The following is a 27,945-nucleotide window of genomic DNA, read 5'->3' as shown; positions in this document are numbered from 1 at the left end:
CGACCGTCGTCACTTTCCCCTCTCTGCGCGTGTTCGATTTTTAAAATACGTTTTTTAAATTTCGTATAAAATGAATTGCCAGTAACAAAAATGTAGACTTTATAAAACTTTTAAAAAATGTGATTAAATATTATTATATTAATGTCTAGTTTTCAAATGTGAAGTTATGTGAATTTTAACTATTTTTAGTGAAATAAGTTTAATTATATTGATCATCAAATTTTGTAAGTACCTAAATAATTCTAGTACTTAGTGGGTAAGCCAATTTAAATTGAATTGTGAAATTTTAATTTATTAACTGAAGAAAACTTTAAAAAATATATGAATAATATAAGTATTTAAAATTATGTGAAATAATATAATAAACCCATAACATACAATATAATTATTAATTACATTAAATTATATGACAAATAAAAAATTAATATGATATCTTCTCAATGGGATATTTTTGTTTAACTTTTTGGCATAAAAGAAACATAATAGTCACTTAAATATTTCAGTTTAAAAAGACAAACGTCACATTCGATTAAAAAACGAAAAATAAATAAAGTAACATCCTCGTAATATTCATAACAGGCACGCCAGAAAAGGTGAAAAAAAAATCATAATAGCCAGTAAATGTCTTACTGTTTGAGTAAAAAAATCCTCTCCTCTTGTGAAGTAGATTTGGAATATAATCCATGTCGCAGTTCCAACGCGGATCGCAAAATACACTTGTGGCGTAATTTCATTCGACACATGTAGGTTTCCTCACGATATTTCCTTAAGCCTCCTAGTATTAGGAGAACAAATTATATGCACTCCTAATACTAAGTTTTTTCTGCTCTGTTAGAAAACGTAGTAAGTTTTGAGTCTTGCAACTGAGCCAACTCGGTTCGATTATTACATATTAAGTCAAAACTTTCTCTTTACTCCGACAAACCTGACCTTTTCTAATATATACAATGACAGCTATAAATCTGCGTTCGAAATGTTATTGTTAGGTTATCTGTGGTTCCGATGTGGTCAGGACTCAACTTGGTTTTAATTATAAGTTGTCCTATGTTTAAATCGTTAAATATTTAAAGATGGGACAAATTTATTCAGATTTTTTTTAAAAATTTTTGATTAAAAAATAATTGTTTTTAATGTAAAATTAAAAATGAATAAATGAGTACACTTAAAGTCACATTCTGTATCCCACCGCTGGACCAGCTTCTTAAGGAATAGCTTTAGATCTTATACCATCACTCCAATGGGACTTGATATCGAACGAAACGAATACTTGAAAATACATTTGCAATAAGTAAGTTTAAACAATATCATAAAAATTAAGTCAATAACGTATACAGAATATTATACGATTTGCATGTATACATATAACGAGCTTTATTATATATACTACCTCTCAAAAGTATTTGGCCACCTGCATTTTCTTTAAGTTACAAACGATACATTTTAAAGAAATTATTTATTAGGTTTTAATTGTTTGTATAACACCGCAAAATACTTATCCACAATAAATACAATAATTTTACTGGTGGTAGAGCTTTGTGCAAGCTCGTCTGGGTAGGTACCACCCACTCATCAGATATTCTACCGCAAAACAGCAGTACTTGTTATTTTTGTGTTCCGGTTTGACGGGTGAGTGAGTCAGTGTAATTACAGGCACAAGGGACATAACATTTTAGTTCCCAAGGTTGGTGGCGCATTGGTGATGTAAGCGATGGTTAATATTTCTTACAATGCCAATGACAATGGGCGTTGGTGACCACTTACCATCAGGTGGCCCATATGCTCGTCCGGCTTCCTATTTTATAAAAAAAAAATCGTAACAGTTTAATGTTATTGTGACTCCTGATCATAAAACCAAAATAGTGTAAGTCAGAATTTCTTTGAAGTTATTCTTTAAAGTCGCAGTTTTGTTTTAATTTAGTTATTGAGAAATAAACATAACTAAAATAGAGAGTAACTACTACAAATATTTTTACGTTAGTTATCTGATGTCATTTGACCAGAAAACACGCTCTCCGTAGTCCAGTGCTTTAAGTCTAATAAATTTTTTTTGTTTTTCACTTCTGAGTTTTATTTTTTGAAGAAATTGGGTAAAACTAAGGAATATTCAAGTGAGATCAGGGGCATAATAATCGGCCTTCATGAAGCAGGTAAAAGTAATCGTGAGATTTCAAGACTGCAGAAGATACCAAGGCAAACTGTTGACTACATTGTGAAGAAATTTGCGACTGAAGAAACAGTTTGCAACAAACGTCGTTCAGGCAGACCGAGAGCCACAACATCGAATGAATCTTAAAAAAAGAAGGTTACAAAAATATATTGGAGAAAAGCGCAGTGCCTTATGGAACCCATTTAATTGGTCCGGGATTTATATTTCAATAGGATAATGATCCGAAACACACGTCAAGACTATGCCAGGACTTTTTAAAAGGAAAAGAACAAGAACAGGTGTTGAAACTCATGATATGGCCTCCACAGTCTCCAGACTTAAGCTCGATAGAACTATTGTGGGATCTTATGTGGGATATTATGGGTGCGGAAACTTTATCCTACATGTCAGGTAGACTTGTGGAGAAAACTACAAGACGAATGGCAGAAGATAATTGAGACAACATTGCAAAAACCTTGTACCTTGTATATATTGAAGTAATCAAAAAAAATAACAAAAAAAAAAACATACAAACCTCCTATTTGTACCGTATAATATACGTATATGCATATATAGATGCCTATTTATAAACAAACATACACATATAACTTATAACTGATCTAGCGTATAATAATTATTTCAATCATGACTACCTATTTCCGTAGCGGCCTGGAGTCTGGAAGTTGGAAGTGTGTTCACTACCGTGCCTAAAGCACGTAAATCCGTTGGTCCTGTGCCTGAACTCTTTCCGGTCGTGTTGGATCGCCGTCCCATCTGATTATGAGAGTGAGAGACTAGAGAGTACACCTTTGATTGCGCACACATTTATGCACTATAATATGTCCTGCGCAATTATGTCCCTTCCAGCCCTTAGGAATGGTCGCCGTGGCCGAAATCAGAATGCAGAGCGATTTTTCAATAATGAGCGAATTCAGATTCAATAAGATATAGTGATCAGTTACTTAGGGCAATGCGTTTTGAGTTTGAAGCTTATGCGTATTATTATAATCTGTTGACGTATTTTATGGGTCAAGACACAAAACTGAGAATCGGCACGATGAGAATTCGCAACATACAGAGCCGCGATGCGCTTTCATGCAGCAAGGCGTCTCAGTACCATGGCTTGTGTAAACATACTTACATCACCTACGAATCAACTCACAAGTTCTTACCATGCGTTCCACGAGCTCGCACATTTCTGCCTTGCGTCGTCGCATCGCGTTTCTGTGTTAAGGCTCTAATTAAGCAATACTTAGTACCACTTACTTGTTCTTGTGTTCCGGTTGGAAAGGAATTGAGCTAATCACTACAGACACATGGGACATAACATTTTAGTTCCCAAGGCTTGTGGTGCATTGGTGATGTAAGGATTTTTTAATATTTCTTACGGCGACATTGACTTTGGGCAGTGGTGACTTACCTAGTAGCCTCTTTTCCCTTCCGTCTATAAAATAAAAAATAAAATGATGTCGGTATATATCTTTGAGATAATTAGACTTCGTCACACGAGTACCGGGCATGTTGGGACATTTTTTTTTTCATGGCGAAGGTTCGTATGCTGTCCGTTATGTAACGACGAAATGTTTGTTTGTTGTGTATTGAACAGATAGTGTTGCAAGAATTTTCCATTTCTATACCGTTAGTTAGGTATACATTTGAGCAGTTAATTTATGGCAAGACTTATCGGATAGTTTAATATAATATTTATTTTTATCGTTTTTAAGATTTTTGCTTTAAGGTAAAAATGTAAGGTGTTATTATTTATTACATTTCATGCAATGGATGCATGATAGAGCGGAGCTGGCTTAGTGGTTAGAACGCGTGAAACTAAACCGATCATTGCGGGCCCGGACACGCGCAACCTATATATCATGTGCTTAATTTATGTTTATCAACCGTAGTGCTCGGCGGTGAAAGAAAACATCGTGAGGAAACTTGCACGTGTCTAATTTCGCTGAAATTATGTCTAATGTGTATCTAACCTGTGTACTAACCCGCATTGGACTAGCGTGTTGAGGAAGAGGCTTTAGCCTAGCAGTGAGATAATAACTGACTGTTTTTTTACTACTATTCTATGGTAATAAGTAATTATTAATACACTCAGAAATTATGTTATTATCTCGAGTATTATTAAGTTTGATCTTTGTACAGCTCCACCATTGTTAATTACAATAACTATTAATTATATACTTTAACAAGTATATTAATTAATTTTACAAATACATAATAAGTAACTACATAGTTTCTAATTGATTATAATTAATCTACATTCCGAAATCTAGACGTATAAAATTGATTTATTGAGTTTTAAGTTTATTTATCTTGTAATAATCCCCTTAATAAAAAAAGGAAATAACAATCTACATATTGTCTTGGTGTTTGAAATAGTCTAACAGTAACAGCCTGTTAATTTCCTACTGCTGGGCTAAGGCCTCCTGTCTCTTTTGAGGAGAAATAGAGTCCGCTGATATAATTCGTATTCTCTCAGTTTTACCTAAGAATGTTGTTTGTGAGTGATTAGTTAAGTTTCTTTCAGCTCACTCCCCATTCGAACTGGAACATAAAAGTACTCAGTAGTTATTGACCTATCCAGGTGCAAACCAATTAGCACCAAGTAATAAAACTAAAGCACAGATACACAGATTTTATTATGAGAAAATTTGAGGTTATGTGTATCAATACAATGCATGTTAGGGATCTTTTTTTATGTTAGAGGGGGAAAACTAGCAGGAGGTTCACCTGATGGAAAATGACTACCATCACCCATGGACATCTGCAACACCCGAGGGCTTGCAGATGTCCATTCTTGAAGGTTGCTATGTCATATCGGTTCGGAAAAGTCGCCGGCGAAAGCTGGTTCCACATAGTGGTTGTGCGAGACAGGAAATGCCTTAAAATTGCGCTGTTGTGGATTTCCAGACATCGAGGTGGTGAGGATGGAATTAAGAGTTTATTTTTCTGTGTATTTATGGTTTCACAATAATCCTATGTATAAATGCGATAGTGACTGTTTGTGTGTTTAGTTACGCTTTGACGTCTTGTGTACTAACGATGAAGACGAAATTTTGCATTCATATTTTCAGGGTTACAGAAAAGTACATATCTAACACTTCACCTTCCAATCGCACGCGGGGATAGCCACGGGCAGAAACTCCTATGGTATAAAACTAATTCTGAGAGCTGCAAAAACCTACACACTTCTTCGTAAATAGTGAAAGGCTGTCACAGTTAGTGTCCAACGTCGATATGCGCTTTACACAATGATTGCAGGAACGTAACATACACGCAATCAGATAATTCTTACTTATATTGGTTCAACAACGGTTGACTATGCACATATTAGAGGCTTCTTAGCACGTTAATACAGATATATTCTGTAAGAACATACTCGATACTCACCGCAGAACACAATTGTGAAATGTCATAAAGTGATATGCGACATTGAGTGTTATAACAATGTAATTATTCGCTCAGTGATCGAAATTCGAGCGAAATAACATTACCTACTAACCATTATTGAAATTTGTGGGTAAACATACATGAATTTGCATATTTTGAACATTTTTTCTCAATATCTCATTTATGAAAATAATAATAATGTTCTCCAGACCGATTTCGTCCACGGCGGCCAATCTCAAGAGAGATTAGCCAACTACGCAGGAGATATTATTGTGCACAAATGTGTGCGCAAACACAGGTGCACTCTCTATTCCCTAACTATCATAATCCGATGGAACGGCAATCCGACACGACCGAAAAGAGTTCAGGCGTAGGACCAACGGCTTTACTTGCTTCCTGAGGCACGGGAGTGTATACATTTCCAAATTCCAAACTCCGGGCTGCTAATGAGAATTTTCTGACAGAAAAACCCAATAACTTTTTATTGGCCCGACCTGAGAATTGAACCCAGAACCACCGGGTCTGCGGCCTTACATGAAAATAACGAACTATATAATAACATAATAGATTTAATTATTGATACTTCAGTAATATATAGTAATGAATATAAATTGCAATATTACATGATATCGGCTTAGATGACAAAGGTGTACGTATTATGCAGAATCTGTATTGGAACCAGAAGGCTACTGTACGAGTTGACAATGAGGAGACTGATGAGGTAGAAATAAGGAGAGGAGTCCGACAGGGCTGTATATTATCACCCACGCTATTTAATTTGTACTCGGAACAAATAATAGCAGAAGCAATTGAAGGCTAAGAATGTGGAGTCAAAATAAATGGCCGGTATATTAACAACATCAGATACGCTGACGATACAGTCCTAATAGCATCATCTCCTGAAGAGCTGCAATTAATTATGAGCCGTGTTAATGAGTGCAGTGAAAACGCTGGTCTGAGGTCTGAGGAGGCAAAAACGAAGATCATGGTGTTATCTAAACATAGCTTCGATGACATTGCTATCATTGTAGCAGGCCAAAAAATTTAGAGGGTGCGCAAGTACAAATATCTGGGGACATGGCTTAATGACACCTGGAGCTGTGAACAGGAGGTAAAGACTCGCATCGAAATAGCTCGAAGTGCCTTCTGCACGTTGAAAAAAGTACTCTGAAATCGCAGACTTAAGATCCCTGTGCGCATACGACTCCTACATTGTTACATCTGGCCTATACTTATTTACGGATGCGAGGCGTGGACAATTAAAGAAGACCTCAAAAAACGTATAGAAGCTTTCGAGATGTGGGCTTATAGACGTATGTTGGCCATTAGTTGGACTCAAAAGGTCTCGAACGTGGAAGTTCTGCGACGCGTCAACCAAAAACGGCAACTTTTGGAGACTGTCAAGAAGAGAAAAGTTGCATATCTCGGACACGTGCTTAGGCATGAAAGATATGAACTTTTGCAACTGATTATGATGGGAAAAGTTGCCGGAAGGAGAGCTGTTGGGCACAGAAAAAAGTCTTGACTGTGCAACATCCGTGAATGGACGGGAATCGCGAGTGCTGCCGAACTCTTTCGCCTCGCGAAGAACAAGAAGGAGTATTTAAAGCTGACTGCCAACCTTCGCTAGTCGGAGTGGCACTCGAAGAAGAAGATAAATAATGTACACATTGCAAGTAAAAAATAACAGTTATCATTATGAATAAAATATATAAAATTCAGATCATGCGTTTGCAAAAACAAATGACATCACAATATTTCACGAAAATTGCTTCATCAACAAACCACAGTTACATTAGACATACTCTAGTGACTTGTTAGGTCAACTGTTTTTAAATATCTTGTTATATCATTTTAGTATTACATATTAAATTTAGAACTAAGATTTGCCCTGCGGTCGAAATTCAAACGAAATAATAATTGACAATTGAAATTCCCGAGAATAAAATACTTATACCAGCGCGTTTCATAGATTTTAGTATACAATAAAATGTTCATATAAATAGCTGCGCTTCACAATATCACATAAGGAACTATTGACATGTCACGCGTGAATTGAATCTTTTAAAAGTATATAACCAAATTTGAATTAGTACGTTTCGAACGTTTTCTTTGTAATCTCATTTCCAAATTTTTATTTAAATCTTGGGGTTATATCTCATGGAGTCTTATGGATTGCATTCATCTCTGAGAGCTTCCCAGTACCAGCTTATTCATTAAGCCGTTTCTAAAAGTGCACAAACGCATAGACAAACAGACAAATAGACAAAAATCATTGTTTTGAGTTCTATTGCGTTAATAAAGGTCCCGGTAATAGTTTTACTCGTATATCTTCCATGTACAGACAGCCATCAGTTATAAATTTATATGTATAGAAGATAATTATGTTTGGCGTGGAATGGTGGCAAGAATGCTAGCAGTGTTTCCCCTTTGAATCGCAATTCTGATTCTCTGGGCGAAAAATGAACCACTTAGTCGGTTAGTTGATAATAAGTACTTATTAAAAAAAAACTGATTTATGTTTTAGTTTTAAATGTACACAATTTCCTGTGAAAGTATCGTTTGCAGTTGCAGTCACAATAAATAAACCACAGGGAAAGACATTCAAGTATGTCATAATAGATTTAAGAGAATGATATTTTTCTCATGTATGATTCCAAGTGTATGTTGTCCTATCTAGATCCGGGTGGCAGCGAAAACCAATAAATACTAATATCCTACGAAACTAAAACTAAAAATGTTGTGTATACTGAAATATTATAAGTCTGCTCTTAGTGATTTCTTTAAGTTATACGCGGGTGAAACCGCACAGCTTGTTATTAATATAGTCACTAAACGAAGCGAAACCCAAGTATTGGCAACACTATAGCACTGTTATCGACATTCTGAAACTTCGCGCCAAGGTGGAGCCTCACCGATGGGGGGACGCCAAGCGGAACTAAATTTTCAACTAAAGACTAGTGCCTCTCTACTAGGAACTGTCATACTTTCGTTAACCAGAGGCTATAATAGTAATTGAGAATAAAGTGTTTTTTGTACTTGACGCTCAATAATTTTAGTACCGTGCTCGCATAATATTCAATAATGATAACAACCATACGGTCCAACCGACATATATAACGTAGGAGTTCAATTATATGATACGGTTTTTTTAAATAATTTATTAAATGTGGGAGCGTCAATAACCCAAGCGGTCGTAAGCCATCGGCTCTATTGACGCTTTTACAGTAACAGCCCCAGTGTGAATGTCCCACTGCTGCGCTAAGACCTCCTCTCCCTTTTTTAGGAGAAGATTTAGAGCTTATTCCACCACGCTGCTCAAATGCAGATTGGTGGTTATGCCGGGAGCATTACTGGTTATATGTATAATGTTCCGATATAAACGTTTTTTGTAGATCCTGATTCAACTCCTGTGAAGCCGGGATGGGTGGCTAGATAAATACTTTGTAACGTAAACTTAAAAAAAAAATTAAACAAATGAAACCAAAAACAAATCTGCTTTTTATTTTTAGCATTGAATAAAGTTGATTGCTAGTATTTTAATTATCCACTAATTTAGCAGGTGATTAATTTTTTTGCCTTAATTACATTTACTATTATTATTTGTTTCATCACAAATTGTATTTCCATTAATTAATCAATTGACTGGACATTTTCAACATTGTTTTGTCTATGATTTATTTATGTACTTCAGAGTTATTTTTTTATTTATTTTAGCGAGGCAAATGCACAATTGTGCCACATAATGCTATGTAGTTATCTTTTCATCACGCCAATTGGGCTCGTGATGAACGATGATAGCCTAGTGGTCAGAACAATTTTAATTGAAGAAATGGGTTTAAACACGGGTAAGCACCACTGAATTCTCATTTGCTTAATTAAGTTCATAATTCATCTGTGAGTAAACCTCCACGTGTCGTATGAAGGTGAATTTGCCACGTATATCTACCAATCCGGAAAGGAGCAGCGTCGTGGAATAAGCTACAAACCTTTTTGAGTGGAGAGTATTCCTTAGCACAGCAGTGGGACATTCACAGGCTTATCATTTATGTAATAATCATACTTTATCCTTTGAAAATAATCTTGTATGAAAATTAACTAAAACTATCAGCTCTTTTATCGTCTTGTACGGAATAATATGTCTTTGTTTTTAAACCAATGTCCTCGCTGATGGGATATACCCCAGAAATGGGGAATTCATAGACATTAATTCTTGCGCCTTTGCCTGCATCGTCATTTTCCACGGTTATCTTAACGTTTCTTCCCAATTTGTCAACTCATTGACGATATAATTATATAGTCATCGTTATTTACTTATATAAATACCGTACACCAATTATTTAAAATATATATGTAATCAGCAATGTCAGGTATAATTTCATAATTATAAAATCGCATGTTTGCGTGTTGATTGCATAAATCTTAAAATCCCTTTGAAAAACGTAATCACTTAATTTACATAAAAACTCATTATTATCTTCTTGTTATTTTCCTTTAATCATCCCGTCCAGCGGCTTAAGAGGCTGCTGATTCCGTGGTTCTGAGTTCAAATACCAATAATTATTCGTTTTATATACAAATTCATAGAAGCAACCAAGAATTATTATATTTTTCAATAGGTATTGTGCCGCGAAAAGCCCAAGTCGGAATAGCGATTCAACAGATGTGAAACTGTGGAATACTTTGCCTGAGTCTGTATTTCCCGATAGGTACGATGGTTTCTTCAAATCCAGAGTGAACAGGTTTCTTCTAAGCAAGCATGTTAAATCCTAGAACGTGTCAAAGGTTAACATCAGGCAAGACAACGGTCAAACGCTGGCTTATTAATAATTAAAAAAAATAGTTAAAGCATTCTAGCATCATTATAGCATATATCATTCTTGCCACCATTCAATACGGTCAATCACTTAAAATCACTTATACTTACACAAATATTAGAAAACAAACTTATTATCTAACGATAAGTGTAGAGAACACTTAGGAATAAACACGACATGTGAATATTAACAACAAACATTGCAAAAATAAAAGAAAGAACTAAAAATTCAAGAAATTAAAAAAGTTCAGTAGCTATTTTTATTTTTCAACTTTTTATTCTTATTTTAGTCTTTTATATTATATCAAAAACATAATTATAATTTCGTTTAAATGGCAAAATAATAACATAAACAAATTCTGCTGACTTAGTTTATTGACATGACATGTGTATTGCCGCGGTTATATAAAACGTTAATTAATAAAGCTGATCTATATTTATATTATAAACAGGTAAGATTTAATATTTTTATGTTTGTTTGTAATGGATAAACTCAAAAACTAATAAACCGTTTCAAAAAATTGTTTCACCTACAGAAAGCTATATTATCAGCGAGTAACATAGGCCATTTTTTATTTTAAAAAATTTAGAGAAATTTACAAAAATATAGCCCAAGCTTTGTATTTTCCTTATATTAAAGTCATTATTGGCCTTTTCATGGCCTTCTCAAGATCATTGTTCAACCTGGACGAAGTCGGGGCGAGTCGCTAGTAGACTATATAGCAGACTATATACGCACACACTTGTGCATTATAATTATTTGTATTTTGATTGACATAATGTTCTACATGATTTTAAAAGAGTAACTACAGAGGTCCTTTCTGAACCAGAATCTACAATCCGAAACGGTGATAGCTTTACATTTTATGTAATCGTGTAAAATGTGGATCCTAAAGTGTTTGTCAAAAGTGTTTATAGCCTATATATACTTGAATATAATAAATAAGTATATGTATTATAATATTGAAAATTATCCTCGGTAAGAAAAGTTTTTTGACACTTTTATAAATTACTACCTGGTGCCCGCGACTTGTTGCGAATGTCGGATTTATTATAAATAAAATGCATTTTCGCATTCTTTTACTAAATTTTTGACCGACAATCGTTTTTTGACTATTCAATGTATTTTTACTGCTTTCTGTATAGAGAATGAGTCGGAATCCAGAAGTATAGATAACCGACATAACTTTTCTGTTGGTTAAAAACTAAATATATAAAGGGTGCTTCCGGTGAATGCTTACAATCCGTTTCATTACCTTTAAATAATATTACACAATTATTATAACAGTTAATTCCTTCTTCCTTATTTTATTTATAATATATATATATATACTTACTTTTATTTTATTAGTCAAATTAGCATCGAAATAACAATTTGACTATAAAATAATATAATTTATAAAACCATTTGTACTTTATGTGAATTTAAAGAAAATAATAAGAGGGATATTACATCTTAGTACCCAGGGTTAGTTTTGCATTGGTTATGTGAGAAATGGTTAATAGTTCTCACGGTGCCCATTTTTATGTGGTGGTGGTGACCATTGCCTATCCGACTACCTGTAGTATTAAAAAAAAGTCAGACTTCCAAACAAAATTTAAATCCTTTCTTAAGCTTTCTAGGTGTAAAGTTTGCAAAATCCCTTCTTACTATGAACCGAGATCTCTCTGTGGCTAGTACACGAGTTTCGTAACCGATGGTTGCGGGTTCAAACCCGGACGAGCACTATTGAATTAGGCGGTGAACAAAGTGAGTAAGCCTGCATGTGTCGGTTAAAAATCACTTATGTAGCAACATGTGTTTTCACCGACCCGTAATGGATAACTGTGGTCGAATAAGTTCCAAATCTTCCACAACTTCTGCTCATCTCCTTGAAGGGCAAGAATGCTTGGAACTTATTGATGCTCTACTAAGAATAGATATTTTTTTTATAGAATAGGAAGGCGGACGAGCATATGGGCCACCTGATGGTAAGTGGTCACCAAACGCCCTTAGACATTGGCATTGTAAGAAATGTTAACCATCGCTTACATATCCAATGCACCACCAACCTTGGGAACTGAGATTTTATGTCCCTTGTGCCTGTAATTACACTGGCTCACTCACCCTTCAAACCGGAACACAACAATATCAAGTACTGCTGTTTTGCGGTAGAATATCTTGCACAAAGCCCTACTACCACCAGTAAACTTAATATTTATACCATACCATACTTTAATCTGAAACCTTCAATTTCTCACACGATGCTTCCCAACGCGCAAAATAAATTATAAACACAAATTAACCGAGTGAAACCATTATATATTCTACAGATAAAAATGAAATATATATAAAAGTATATGTTACGTGCAATAATGTATTTCAATCAATGTTATTTCCTAGTTATGAACTATATGAATGTCCAAATTGATTTTCTTCAGAGTCAAGGTCGAATGGCGTGCAAGTTAAAGTTTATAATTTGAACGTGGAACTTCAAATATTTAGTTACCATCGCCAAGTCGCCTTCGTCGGTATGGGGATAGTGTGCTAATTTTTTTACGATCAAATAGTTCATTGAATTGACGGTGGACCGCTTATGTAAGGTGAGCTTAGTTAAATATGTTTTCATTTTATTTCAAAATTAATATTTTTATTTTTACTTAATAATATTTTTATTTTTACTTAAAACGTTTTGCTTGCAATGATCACTGAAAAAACCATGCTAATATACATAAAACTTATACCGGACAAAGCACTGTTACGGAGAAGGTTTTAGTGTGTAATATTATTGTACAATTGCTGCGCTTCGCAGTTTCGCCCGCCTTAAATTTATTTACGTGATAAGCATGAATTTCATGTTTCCGGTTAGTAAACCGTGTTGTCTGATAACATTCGTAACTAGCTTATTCTTTTTCTTTGTATTAATAGTATATACATATGTCATAAAATATTTTATGTTTTCACGAACATACATCACATTATCAAATATGTATTGAGAAGCGAGAGTCAATATGTCCTTTTTTAAATTGATTACTTAAAGAAACTAAAGGCCTAGTAACATATTCTGCATCACAAATATCATTAAGTATTAATTAATATTTATATACATTAATATGAGGGCTTCATTGAACTAAAGCATCTATTTATAGTGATGATAAGAATTTTGTAGTATCAACGGTCTAACGCATCCCGATTCAGTACTATATAAGTTTTTACACATTTAACATTTCTCTAAACTCTTTTTTTTTTATAGAATAAGAAGGCGGACGAGCATATAGGCCACCTGATAATAAGTGGTCACCAAACGCCCTTAGACATTGGCATTGTAAGAAATGTTAACCATCGCTTACATAGCCGATGCGCCACCAACCTTGGGAACTAAGATTTTATGTCCCTTGTGCCTGTAATTAATTATAGTCTATGTCTAAAAGAGTGGTCACATCGTCAGATATTGCTCAGGATCTTTTTATTTTAAAAGTATAATAATTATGATCAGCAAACAATACTATTTTGTGATTGTCATCCAAAACACAAGGTAGGTCATCTACATAGATGAGAAGAAAAAATGTACCAAAAATATATCCTTGTGGGATGAGCCCTCATCAATTCTCTGAACTTAATTGACCAAGTGAAATATCAGAAGATTGAGTTTAGCGTCTCTAATATTGGAGTGACGACGCTTCCTGTGTTTCATGTTACATACAATCGGCTTTAGATAATTTACAAAATATACTTAAAGCATATTGTAGCTAATTCTAGGCCTCAAAAATGTTTTTGATGAGTTCGACACCCAGCGTCGGTTGTTGACATGACCGGTAAGAGTTCAAGAGCAAATCCAACTTTAGGTGCTTACCGAGACATGGGATTGTAATTACAGCTAACCTTTAAACTCCAGGCAATTATTAACAATTTATTGTCGATAAAAGAAAATTAAATATATTTATAAATAATATTCATATAACCAGGACCTTGGCTTTATAAGGTAGATCAACGAGGACATAGTATATAACTATTTACCAATATATTATATTACATATATTTTTGAAAAAAGGGAAAATTTGAATATAGCTTTATTTCGAACGAAGCATTTCGCAATCAGACATTTTCGGGCTGATATTTATTCACTAATAATAAGTGTACCCAAGAAACGAATCCAACAATGGAATTATTTTTTATTATTGCTTTGTTGAAACAAAGGTAAGGAATTTTGTATTTACATTATTTAATTAATACAATTAATACGACAAGAGACATTGACCTCTTTGTATGTTATGTTTGATATTTTTTTTCCTTTTAAGCATTTCTCTTTAATTAAGTGCTGGTTTGTTTTATATCTTGTTAGGATAACGGGATGTAATGAAAAGGCAAACAAAATAAGCCGTACTCCATGAATACTAATTAAGAATTTCGCTCAAACAAACTCATTTGCAGTATGCTAGCGAGGCCGCTTACATTAGCTATCATAGGTTACCTAGCCTGTCCTCTCATCTCACGTTGACAAAGCCGCGGTCAATAACAGTAACAGCCTGTTAATATCCCACTGCTGGGATAAGGCCTCCTCTCCCTTTTTTTAAAAAAGAAGGTTTGGAGCTTATTCCACCCCGCTGCTCCAATGCAGGTTGGTAGAATACACATGTGGCATAATTTCAATGAAATTGGACACATGCAGGTTACCTCACGATGTTTTCCTTCACCGTCGAGCACGAGATGAATTATCATCACAAATTATAAGGACAAAGCCGCGGTCGGAACCTAGTATTTATATAATTATTTACTATTTTAACGATTTTATTTTACTGTTCATTAAGAAAATATACTTCCTGTTCATCAATCGAATGCATTCATTTACATAAAAGTTATTTAAAACAACCAATAAATAAATTTATTTGATGAAAATGCGATTTCTAAACGAACACGGAACCCGTCACACGTTAAATTGTTCTTCAATGGAATAATAAAAAAAAAACTATTATAACACAAATGATTGTAATATTAATTGCAAAAAATTCGAATACGGAAACAAATCGCAATAAAGTTTATAAAGTTTTTTTTTAATAAGAGGTCACGTCTCTGACAGTTACATTTTATCATAACAAACACACGTCTACTAATCCTAACAGTAAATGGCAAGTGCTTTAAAAATATGAAATTATTTGTAATAAATAATAATTACATAATTGGCATCATTAAAAAATATCTATGATTTGTCTTTTAAAATGTATTTTTATGAAGCGCGATACAAAATTAAAGTATTATTTGAGCGCAATATTCTTGACGCATAATACGTTTCACCTTTACTGTGACATGTACCAGGTGACATATAAGTTTAATTTTTAACTATAAATCCTTTTCTCCTTTAAAGACATTTTGTTATGACAAATGTATTTGTTAGGCTGCTGGCAAATGGGCCAGCTGATGGTAAGTTGTCACCACCGCCTATAGACATAAAAAAATATATTAACAATCCGTTATATCGCCATCGGGAACTAAGATGTCCGTTGTGCCTATAGTTAATGGCTCTCAACATTCACGTCATACTACACATTGTAAATAGAACATAGCATTGCATTGCGCTCAATGTATAAGTTCGTCGTGCTTAAATTCACAATACCATAGATTATGTAGGTACATGAATATGATATGAAGATTCCCTAATTGATATTTCATTTCGGATAACGTGACAACGCGCACCGCGTGTTTTATAACCCATTTATATATTATATTTAGTAAGTATCTAATAAACCTAACACTAGTTCTAATTTTTAAAAGTAAAAAGTTATATTTAATTACAAAAAAAATGTTTTTTTTTTATAAGGATTACATACTGAGTTGTGAAAATTAGCGTTTATTTTTAATTTTTTAAACATTGATGGTTAACGTATATAGAGTATAAATTCAACTGTGTTTAGTGGTTTCGGTGACAAACGAGACAAGACAAGACTGATCCTGTAAGGGTTCATTTTTAAAACGATCTACGAATCTATAAACATGATCTACATTCAGTGGCAATACTAGCGACAAAGACGTACGCGCAGACGCCATTGATAATTAATATATTCATGAAAACCTTGTGAAACGTGATTGTATATAACAATTATATTGCAACGCGTTACTTCATAGCGATGGAATCACATGATACATTTATAATATTAACATTCATTCATATAAAAATATTTACATTAAGTAATGTAAAGTAAAGGGCTGTTAATATCCCACTTCTGGGATATCTCCGTTTGAGGATATTTTTTGTCTTTTATCATTTTTTGACGTCTCTTGCTCGGTGGTTAAGGGAAGTAATTTATTTTTCACAGTACTAGCTTATAAATACGTTACAGTTGGGTGTATTGCTCATCTCGTGAAAAGGTAAGGTTTCGTAACAGAATATACAAAAATCTAATTAGATTTTTCTTACATCTGTACGAGTACGAGAATTTATTACAATTAAAAAACATAATATAAGAACGTTAAAAATCGATTGTGTTTGCGCGGATTTGAAACCGTCATCTCAATATTTACGTTTTCAATCCACTCACATTTTAAATATTTGTTTATTTGGTTTATTTTTTTTAATATTTGTTCATATTAAATCTCATTGTTTAACATTAGTGTTGATACAATTCTATTTTTGGTTAAAGTTTAACAAGATGAGATTTACTTAGTTATATAAATAAACAATGCGCAAGCAATCTAATATATTCTTAGATAACGTTACAACATTCACCTTCATTAGCCTAGACATTTCTTGAATGAGTCATAACACGCAACCTATTATAAATGCGAAAGTGTGTTTGTTTATCTGTTTGTTACGCCTCACGTGTTAACTACTCAATCGATCATCAGGAAAAATTTTATATATATCAGGGGTATGAAAATGGACAAAACGTACTTAACACCTCACCTCCCCCTCCCCTTACACTTAAACTTCTGGGTATATGTTTCAACTCGTAGGCAAAACTGCTTCGTTGTTTTCGCGGCTGCAAATATGACGTCAGAGTTAAATCTTCTATATTGTTAATTAATGTATGAGTATTTTTGTACGGACAGGCGACCTGGTAATGGTAAGTCAACACTGTCCATAGACATTGGCACTGTAAGAAATATAACCATTCCTGACATCATCAATGTGCCACCAATCCTGGGATTTAAGTAGTTATGTCTCATGTGCTTGTAATTACATCGGGTCAATTATACTTTAAACGGGAACTTAAGTTACTGCTTAGCTTAAGTTACTGCTTTAGGTAGAATAAGTGAAGATGAGTGGTTAGAACCTACCTTACCCAAACAGGCTTGCACAAAGCCGTACCAATAAGAGCACCAAATGAACGGAAATTGGTATCACTGGTGATAGACCTTTGTGCAAGCTCGTCTGGGTAGGTACCACCCACTCATCAGATATTCTACCGCAAAACAACAGTACTTATTATTGTTGTGTTCCGGTTTGAAGGGTGAGTGAGCCAGTGTAATTACAGGCACAAGGGACATGACATCTTAGTTCCCAAGGCTGGTGATGTAAGCGATGGTTAACATTTCTTACAATACCAATATCTATGGGCGTTGGTGACCACTTACCATAAGGTGGCCCATATATATCGTCCGCCTTCCTATTCTATATAAAAAAATTGCGTATTTTTATTTTATAATATTTTACAAAATTGTACTTTACATTGTAATTGCAATTGCCGGAAATATTTATATAAATAGTTAGTAGACTATGTTGGATAACACGTAGTCGACGCGTACAAAATAAACGGTCATACTATTTCAATAAAAAAATATTATTTTTAAATCACCTTTGTTAAGTGTCCTTGGTTATAAAAGAAACATATCACTTTTTATATAAATTGTGCGCCTAAATGCGGAAATAATATCTATATTTAAAAAAACAAATATTACAAAAGGCTCACGTAGAATAACGAGACATTTTAACGACGAAAATAATAAAGTACTCACTTATATATACAGCTTATAAATGACTTGGGGGTGTGGATATATATGTTCCTTCATCGCCGAGTAGAAGATGAATTTTAAGTACAATTTATATTAAAATTCATTAGTTTGTATAAAAAATTCACTTATTGTTATCACTGGACCAACTCGACTCTAACACGAAAACGATACGAAAAAATAATATTTGTATAAAACAAGTTTTGAAAAGGTTTTAAAAGTTCGTATTTATCTCTTAGATAAATATTTAAATATACGTAAGGTGCTGTAACGGAGAATTACTCGTAAGCAGCGTCTCCTTTGCAATAAAAGTTTGTAAGACGCATGCATTGATGTCATGAACACGTTGCTCCCCTATTCTAGTTTCCCCTTGAAATGGGTCCATTCGGTTTGTTTTCTTGTACATACGTTTTACATTTTTTTTTATTTAATTCCTTGCTTCTGTTATTTTTTCATCAACTTCATGATGTCTGCAAAAGAACGCTAGTCGCCAGTCCCCCAGTAATCAAAATTCGTCCTTATTTCATAGACAATAAAAATGAGACATCATAGAAGTATATATATAATGTTTTTAATTCCAATAAATTATGTTTCATTTTTGACAAGTCACTAAATTCAACAAAGTTATATGACTTTTTTTTCTACGCTAATTCTGATTTATATCGAGGCTTAGTTTGACAAGCACTTGACATTCATAGATAAAATAAAAAAAGTTTCTGTCAAAAGATGCGTTATTGGTTTCCGAGTTGATTGTGTGATGACGTACGAGTGTTTTAATTAATTTAATATTTAGTATAATATATATGAAAAATTTTAGTAGCGAAACTATATAATAAATCTATCACTGTTTTTTGAATAGGCAGCATGCCACCTCATGGTAATTGGTCAATAACGCCCATAGATATTGGAATTGTAAGAAATATTAACCATCGCTTAAATCGTCAATGCACCACCAACTTTGGGACCTAAGATGTTATGTCCCTTGTGTCTGTAATTGGACTGACTCACTCACCCTTCAGACCGGAACACAACAATACCAAGTACTGCTGTTTTGCGATAAAATATCTGATGAGTGGGTGGTACCTACCCAGACGAACTTGCAAAAAGCCCTACCACCAGTAAACTTATTCTGCTCTATCGAAAAGAACCGACAAGTAACTTAGTACTTATATGCTTTATCACCAATTATATATAAATATAATATTATGTATAAAATGGATGATGTTATTTCTTTAAGGTTAATAGACTTCGACACCGTTTCACCGATTACAAAGAAAGTATATATATGTGTTTTATTATTAAGAACAAAATGGCCGTACCATTTAAAATTATTTTTTTATCATGACCAATAACTTTCATTCATTCATTTTTTATTTGGATTCATTGGTTATACTTTTTTGCATTCAGATTTCAAATCCTTCAAAACAATTATTGTGTTATGACTTATAACCGAGCGTTTCTTAAGTCTTGAGACTAGTTCTTAGTTTATTTAATAGACAATTAAAACACAAACAATGAATATAATAATGTATCTATTTATAAGAATGGTTTTATTAGTTGGCGTGATTACTTACAACGAAGGTCAAATCTGATTCGCAAAGGTCAGGGCTGTCAAAGTTTAAAAATAAAACCAAAATAATAATTATCCGTTTAAAAAACAAAACCAGCCTTCAAATAAAATGCGAGCCCATAAAAAAAATCCACTATTTTCACTCAGGTTTTTTCTTTAAATAAACAAAAAAAGAATTTTCCAAACCAGTTTATAAATTACGGAGTTCTGGTACCTCACAAATATTAAAAAATACAACCGTATTAAATACCTCTTTAAAAAGTCGGTAAATAAGATCTTGTTTATTAATTGATATTTCATTTTGTCAATTCTATTGATATCATTAAGTCATTTAAATCGGTCACCGTTCAATTGCCAAGCAAGTAAAGCCGTTTGATCTGAACTCTGACCAGCCGTGGGTTTCAGAGTCTGTACTGAAGTGTTAAATACACTTGATATATTTATATATCTTCCGTTAGTGTGTATATTTTACTAGTGATCCCTACCACCTTTGCGCAAGCTCGTCTTACCCAGACGAGCCACCCACTCCACCACCACCCACTCATCAGATATTCTACCGCAAAACAGCAGTACTTGGTATTATTGTGTTCCGGCTTGAAGGGTAAGTGAGCCAGTATCATTACAAGCACAACGGACACAACACCTTAGTTCCCAAGGTTGGTGGTGCATTGGCGATGTAAGCGATGGTTAACATATTTTACAATGCCAATGTCTATGGGCGTTGGTAACCACTTACCATCAGGTGGCCCATATGTTCGTCCGCCTTCCTATTCTATAAAAAAATGTTTCCTTTTGTGTGTTCGTGTGAGGGTTCGTCCTGTCTGGCATTGGCCAGATTAAATACGGGGATCAAGGTTAGTCTCTTCCCTCCAGCTTGTCGTCTCTGGGAGCAACACCCCGACACCTTGTTTTGACCTAGAAGCTCAGGGCCTTAAATAGGCTTAGTGGTGGTGTTAATCCATAGTTGTCTTGTCCTGCGAATGTGATGACCAGTATCTGTGTTTGAGTGTGTACTTGGCTCGCTTAGATTAGATCCGGTAGATACGCTGCGATCGGGTTCCAGGTTTTCTATTTTTAATAAAAAAATCTTTCACCCCTACGAAGTTGGGTAGGGTAGCTAGTCTAGTTAACGTTAGCTAGCAGCCCTAACTGATTTTAACCCGTAATCGTTAACCATTGTCACCGTTTATTATATTGATATTAATAATATATTCAATAAAATATTTATTAGTGTCTAATTGAATTTATGTGATTAAGTACAATCCTTGCGTTCCTAGGGGGTGAAATAAGCATTAATAATAATTATTTCTTATTAATATATAAATACAACGTCGCCATCTTTATTTAAAATCGAAAATTAACATAGTCTAAACTTATATATTTTGTAAATTATATTGTTATTTGTTTTATATAAAAATTAGATAAATATATACTTAATACAATCAATATATAGTATGAAATAAATTGAGGATAGATTTATCGGATGAAAGTTAACACGAAGATGACTTCATATAACTGGTCTTGAATAAATTATTTATTAAAATTACATTCTTATTATTATTCTTAGCCGAGATGACCCAGGGGTAAGATCGCGTGAATCTTAACCGATGATCGTGGGTTCAAACCCGGGAAAGCACCACTGAATTTTCATGTGCTTAATTTGTTATTATAATTCATCTCGTGCTTGACGGTGAAGGAAAACATCGTGAGGAAACCTGCATGTGTCGAATTTCACTGAAATTCTGCCACATGTGTATTTCACCAACCCGCATTGGAGCAGCGTGGTGGAATAAGCTCCAAACCTTCTCCTCAAAAAGGGAGAGGAGGCCTTAGCCCAGCCCAGTGGGACATTTACAGGCTGTTACTGTATTATTCTTATATATATATATATATAAAATATTATTATGTATTTATCTATATGTTTATTATTTATCTGCAGACGGTGCACTACTATAAACGCAAAAACTTTGATTAAACGTATACAGACTGCAGATGATTACGAAACAGGTTATTGAAAAAAGTTTTTATATATTACTTCTTAAAAGCAAACTACAATACTAATTATACAAGTAACATATTTACCTATTTGTTCACTTGCCTATTAATAAATTACAATGCAAGCAACCTTCGTGCGTCAGAAGTGTCCCTTAAATATTACTCATAGATTATAATAAACTCATAGCGTTACACAAAAAGTACGAATACCTGCGTTTTGGTAATATTGTTTAAATTTTGGTTTCTCTTGCGATAACATTTGAATAAGATTAGATTTGATCCAGTATCCGGATTTGACGATACTTGATCACTTTTTAAGTTTATTTCTTTGATTCTAGTTAATAATATCAAATTAAAATCTCATCGTTTTGTATTGAATTTCAGAGTGAAAATTCCGTTCAATTCACGTCAAATTATAAAGTAATAATAATGACTATGTTGAGAACTTTTGTGTCCTCGAACTTCGAGACATATAAACGATTGTTAACGATTGCATTAGTTTGTATACCTCCAGAAGTTATCGGATTGTTTATATGTATTATTATATTTAAAGTGAAATTTAACAATTTAGGTTATACTTAAAGGTTTTTGTTAAATAAATAATAATAAATTATATTGCCTTTATGTGAGTTCAAACTTTTGGTACTGACGTAACTATATTCGTGTGAGTATGAATATATCTTTTAATCATTCATTATATCACCATTTGAAACATGAAAAATTATATGAGCACACTTACGTCTAAAATATATAGGTATACCCTATATACAGAACACCTGGTTGATAATATATAACCTAGCGTGTACTTGAAGATGGAGCCGAGCTGGCCCTAGGTCTATTTTCAATTTATTTTTATAACATAATAACTATAGACTGTAGCTTCCTTATTGAGGCTTAATTGCGAGTCCTTGACTCATAGACTTTAATAATTGAGGTATGTTTAAAAATAAAATGAATAAATATTCATTTTATTTCAATAATAATTAATTTTTAAAAAAACATTATAGTTCGTTTATGTTTAAAATAATAATTAAAATAAAATATATTTCTATTGCGATTTAACGTGAAAATAGTACTAGCGTTCTTGCTAGCATACCACGCGCTCATGATTTGTAAAAATTTAATTTTCATTTGTATATAATATATAAGACCTTAATATAAATTGATTTATGTATTTCACAATATTATTATTAATTTTATTAATTTTATTATAGATCGAATCCTTCATGACGTCCTGATAAGATGAAGCCTTTTATAAAACAGGTAATTATAACTATGATAAAAATCACATGAAAACCGAGAAGGCCTAGTGGTTGGATTACGGGAATCTTATAAGAAGATCGTGAGTTCAAACAAGGGCAGCACTGAATTTTCATGTTCTTAAATTGTGTTTATAATTCATCTAATGCGTGAAAACAAGTGAAAGAAAACATGCGTATGACGAAAGTCTTCCACGTGTATAGTAATATTAATTACTTATAAAATATAATATTATTTAAAATTTAATTACGGTTGTTGGTAGGTAACAAACACACGCACATACTTAATTTTACAATTTTAATACAAATAACTTAAAATAGTTTATTCAAGAACTTTTGTCAATTTACAAAAGTAGCAAGACTAAAAATGTCCAATGCCGAACCAAGGCTTTTTTTCCTTAAGGGGTTGCTCTCCTTGTTTTTGCTTGGTTTGGTGCTTATTCCACCACGCAGCTCAAATGCGTTTTAGTAGTAGGTTCTTACCGGTTCTTCCCGGTAGAATCATAGATTCCAAGCCGGTGGTAACTATCATTTTCATTTAATTATGTTCTTGATATAAAACGTTACCGGCATATCCAATAAATCATTTCCATATAATTTCAGGCGTTCGTGGTGTCCGGGGCGGCGCTAAACATAGCTGGACACGGTTGTGCTCACGGCTTCCCCGCTGTATTGTTCACCCAAATTAAGAGCGACGGAGGGCCCGTTACACTCACCGATCACGACACTTCATGGATTGGTAAATAATCTAACAATAAAAAGGTTTTTTTTTCACTAAATATTGAGCTCTATTTGTATTTGGTGAAAACTATTTTACTAGCTCGTTGCTCAAATGGCTAGCTTATATGGCTGCAAATAATGGGTTCGAATCCCTGGTCAGACTAAAAAAATATGCTTTTCTGTCAATTAAATCACAGTCACAATCTGAAAATACGCATTCTAGACTTCCAATGCCTCGGAAAGCACGTAAATTCTTTGGTGTTGCTTCTATACTCGGTCGGGTCGGATTTTGGTCCCGTCAGATTATGAGAGTGAGAGAAGAGTGTGCATTATACACATCCTTATGTATCGACCAACCATCATGGCCGTAATAATTTAGAAGGGTAACATCATTTCATAAAAAATGCATTTGAGAGTCATTTGAATGTAATAAACTTTACAAGCTAATATCGTGTATCACTTTTTAATATCACTCGATCCTGGTCTGTGTTGAGTTTTACGTTTGTTCTTGCAGAATAGCTTTATAGTTCGGACTTGTTCGGTTTTACGTAGAAATAGTTTTTATGAGCCGGATTATATTAAGCTTTTATTAGTTACCTTATATTATAAAATTACCTAAAAAACGACGGTACTAAAAACATTTAAACTTTTCGTATGAAAATGGTTCACTACATGATGAAAAAAAAAGTAGGTCAATCACTGGGCTATTTTGATCTCGGCTCTAGAAAATTGCTATCGGTCAACGAAAGCAATTCTATTCTTCGATACAAATTAGTGGCATGTTTGTACAGTTCAGAACAGTGCAAGCATTCCACTATTTTGTGGCAATTATATATACAACAATAATTTAAAGATTTGTTTTTTTTTTTATTTCACAGCGTCCGCAGTTGGTATAATGGGTATCGTCGGTAATTTTATATCTCCAGTTTTGATGACACGCTATGGAAGACAAAAGGCACATCTACTATGCACCATACCAGCTCTTTTGGGCTGGATCGTATTCGTCCTAGGCAATTCCGTTCCACTGTTTCTATTAGCACGACTTCTCCATGGCCTAGCCCTGGGGCTGCGAACTCCATTAGCAGCTATCCTAGTAGCAGAATACACTGAGCCTAGATATAGGGGCGCGTTCCTCGGCACATTTGCTATATCACTAGGATTAGGTATTTTGCTCTCTCACGTTTGGGGCGCGCATTTCACATGGAAAATGACTGCGGTGGTATGTTCTATATTTCCACTGATTTCCATGGCCATAATAAGCTTATCCCCAGAATCACCGAGTTGGTTAGTCTCCAAAGGGAAATTCGATGAAGCGAAAAAAGCCTTCCGTTGGTTAAGAGGAGATGGTGAACAGCAAAGGGAAGAATTAGAATCGATGATACGAGCCCAAGAAAAAGAGAAGCATTTAAAAGAATCGAGGAAGAACAGAGAAGCACAAGAAACGCTAAAGGTGAAAAGATTGTTCAAGTCAATTATCGACACGATAAAAGGTGTTATGAAGATATTTAAGAAAAGAGAATTTTACAAGCCATTAATAATAGCTATATGTATGTTAATTGTCTTCGAATTTGGTGGAGCTCATATGGTTCCAGCTTATGGTAATCTAATATTACAATCAGTTTTAAATAAAGACGATCCGAAGGATGTGACGTGGCAATTTACGGTAATAGATTTATTGAGAACTGTGTGCGCTTTCTTAGCAATATTCTTACTTAAGAATGTTAAACGTAGAACTATATTATTTACAAGTGGCGCAATGACTGTATTATCACTTGCTTTAATATCCATCTTTATATACTTAAGAAAAGCCGAAATACTTACTCAGAGTTTTTTATTAGACACAGTTCCAATGACGCTAATGATCTTCTACAGTATATCATTCTGTTTGGGCTTGGTACCTCTCAATTGGGTGATATGTGGCGAAGTGTTTCCATTGACGTATAGGAGCTTAGGATCAACATTATCTACGTCATTTTTGACGCCAGCTTTTGTCGTGTCAATGAAAACAGCTCCACATTTTTATTCATCCATAGGTGTGGAAGGAGCATTTCTAGTCTACTCAGTTACCTTGACCATATGTTTGTTGGTAATGTACGTTATGTTACCCGAAACAAAGGATAGGACTTTACAAGATATTGAAGACAGTTTTAAGGGTAAAAAGGAGATGGATGTTGAGGTACAACTAAGTCTTATTGAAAACGGAACCGTAGTCAAATAGTTACAACTGTAGTTGATCAAAGTTCAAAATTGTATTGTTTAAAATGTTTAATTAAGAATAGCGATGTGTTACGTTTTTGTACCACTTGTCTTCCTTATAATATTATTTAGTTATTAAAGTGTTATGTATAGCTTTTACATTAAAGTAAATTTAATAATAGTATTTTTTTATTTTTTTTACAAAGTCCAACACACCTTTTTTTTTAAATATTCTTACACAACACAGAAACTACTGAACAGATTTTGATAGAAATTTGCGTATCGGATAATTGAAGGTTTTTCTGGAGTTCCAAAACCCTATCTCTTATATAAGTGACAGTCTTCTTATAATATCATCCATGTAAACCACCGGATCAAACCTACTGTACTAGACGACATTGTTACCAGAACCAAAAGTGTTTGTAAAATTTCAGCTCAATCGGTTAAGTGGAATTGGTTTATTATGCCGTTACAATATTTGACCCACACGCATACATACGAACAGTATAAGATAAATATATCCCTTTAAAATAGAAATAGTATAGAAAAAAGCTTGTGAAATATAGATTTTTTTTCCATGTTTGTGACAGTCAGGTGTATGACATGTTGAGAAGCGCGCCGTGGATGCTTAAGCACGCAGAGCTCGATCAGGATAGCGTGTATAGATCTAATATGGACGGATAACATTGGAGTTCATATAACTATATAAATAATTGCTTATTATTTTTACAAACATTTTTCATAAACATAATAAATAATTTAAGCAAGTAGCGTAGTATGAGTATTCGATCTAAAATTTGTAATATAGATAAAAAAATATGATGAGAAACTTAAAAATTATTTTTAATCTCTTCCTAATTAGTCGAACCTAAGTTATAGTTCATACTTAATATTATAAATGTGAAAGTGTCTTTGCTTGTTACACTTTCACGTTCTTACTACTCTGATCTGATGATAACTGATCATCATAAAATAGCATACACGTTGTCAGGGGTACAAGAGAACTTAGAGTACCTAACAACTCCCCCTCACACGCGGGTGGAAACTAGTCTAATTATTTTTAACAAATAATAGTTAAGTATGCAGAGCTACACTCTCAAAGGCAAGTGAGCATACATACATAAACGTGGTCAATAGAAATATCCGGTTTAAACTAGATTAAATTAATAACGTTTACAATTTATATATCGATTTAACCAAACCTAAAACAATATGTTATAACGTCTCTATGTAAATCAGCAAGACACCAGGGAAACGTGCTCAAGTGGCTTTAAAGCTTACCAGCCAATAATAGCTTGTAGGTATCAAGAGAAGGTTCTAACTAGCGATCAAACAGATCAACATCGGCCAACATTACACTCTCACGACCACTTTTAGGTCAAGTTCAGTTCATAATCATTATCATTTATATAATTAGAATTATGTAAATATTTATACACGTTATGTTAATTAATAAGTAATTTAATTTCCCTGGTGGAAGTAACGAGTTTATAAGTACAACAAAAAAGTTACTTAATTTTTTACAGTAGTTTTTTAATGTTATCTGTAGTCTACTATGGTTGACAATTATAATATGGCATGCTAATAATATATCGTTTTCTCTTTTATACGTGACATTGGCAGAATAGTTTACGCTCAACTGGCATAGATACACGCCAGACAAAAAAAATATTTTTTAATATTGTCGTTTTGCAGAAGAAACTCTTCTATGTCATATTATATCATTATATCATTCTATGTTATATTATATCTAAATGCATGAAATAAAAATAATTACTATATTGAATAAAATCATTTTACAAGATGAACGAGATAGAATCAAAATTAATTAGTAAAGTGAAGTGACTATTTCATTGCTTTCCTCTTCTTTTTAATGGAATCGACGTATATAATATTATTTTATAGTATGATTATTGATAA

At 33.5% G+C, this 27,945-nt stretch overlaps 1 protein-coding gene across 3 annotated transcripts; it reads left to right on the top strand.

Moving 5' to 3' along the window:
• The first annotated feature begins 6 nt into the window (after window positions 1-6).
• On the top strand, window positions 7-26,204 carry LOC126777887 (facilitated trehalose transporter Tret1-like). Of its 3 annotated transcripts, none has more exons than XM_050501176.1 (4): window positions 7-224; window positions 23,065-23,113; window positions 23,713-23,848; window positions 24,708-26,204. In XM_050501176.1, the coding sequence occupies exons 2-4, from the start codon at window positions 23,093-23,095 to the stop codon at window positions 26,045-26,047; spliced, it is 1,497 nt and encodes a 498-aa protein (XP_050357133.1). In that variant the 5' UTR covers window positions 7-224; window positions 23,065-23,092; the 3' UTR covers window positions 26,048-26,204. The 3 variants fall into 3 exon arrangements, with proteins under 3 accessions (XP_050357133.1, XP_050357134.1, XP_050357132.1); XM_050501177.1 differs by lacking the exon at window positions 7-224 and adding an exon at window positions 12,854-12,944; XM_050501175.1 differs by lacking the exon at window positions 7-224 and adding an exon at window positions 22,378-22,514.
• Window positions 26,205-27,945: the final 1,741 nt, after the last annotated feature.

The sequence above is a fragment of the Nymphalis io genome, chromosome 24, assembly GCF_905147045.1.
Source record: "Nymphalis io chromosome 24, ilAglIoxx1.1, whole genome shotgun sequence".
NCBI lineage: Eukaryota > Metazoa > Arthropoda > Insecta > Lepidoptera > Nymphalidae > Nymphalis > Nymphalis io.
This window is presented reverse-complemented; position numbering and strand designations above follow the sequence as displayed.

Coding starts and splice junctions, on each gene's coding strand:
- LOC126777887 (XM_050501176.1), top strand. CDS start 23,093: ATGAAGCCTTTTATAAAACAG. Junction 23,114..23,712: donor TGAAGCCTTTTATAAAACAG/GTAATTATAACT, acceptor ATATAATTTCAG/GCGTTCGTGGTGTCCGGGGC. Junction 23,849..24,707: donor TCACGACACTTCATGGATTG/GTAAATAATCTA, acceptor TTTATTTCACAG/CGTCCGCAGTTGGTATAATG.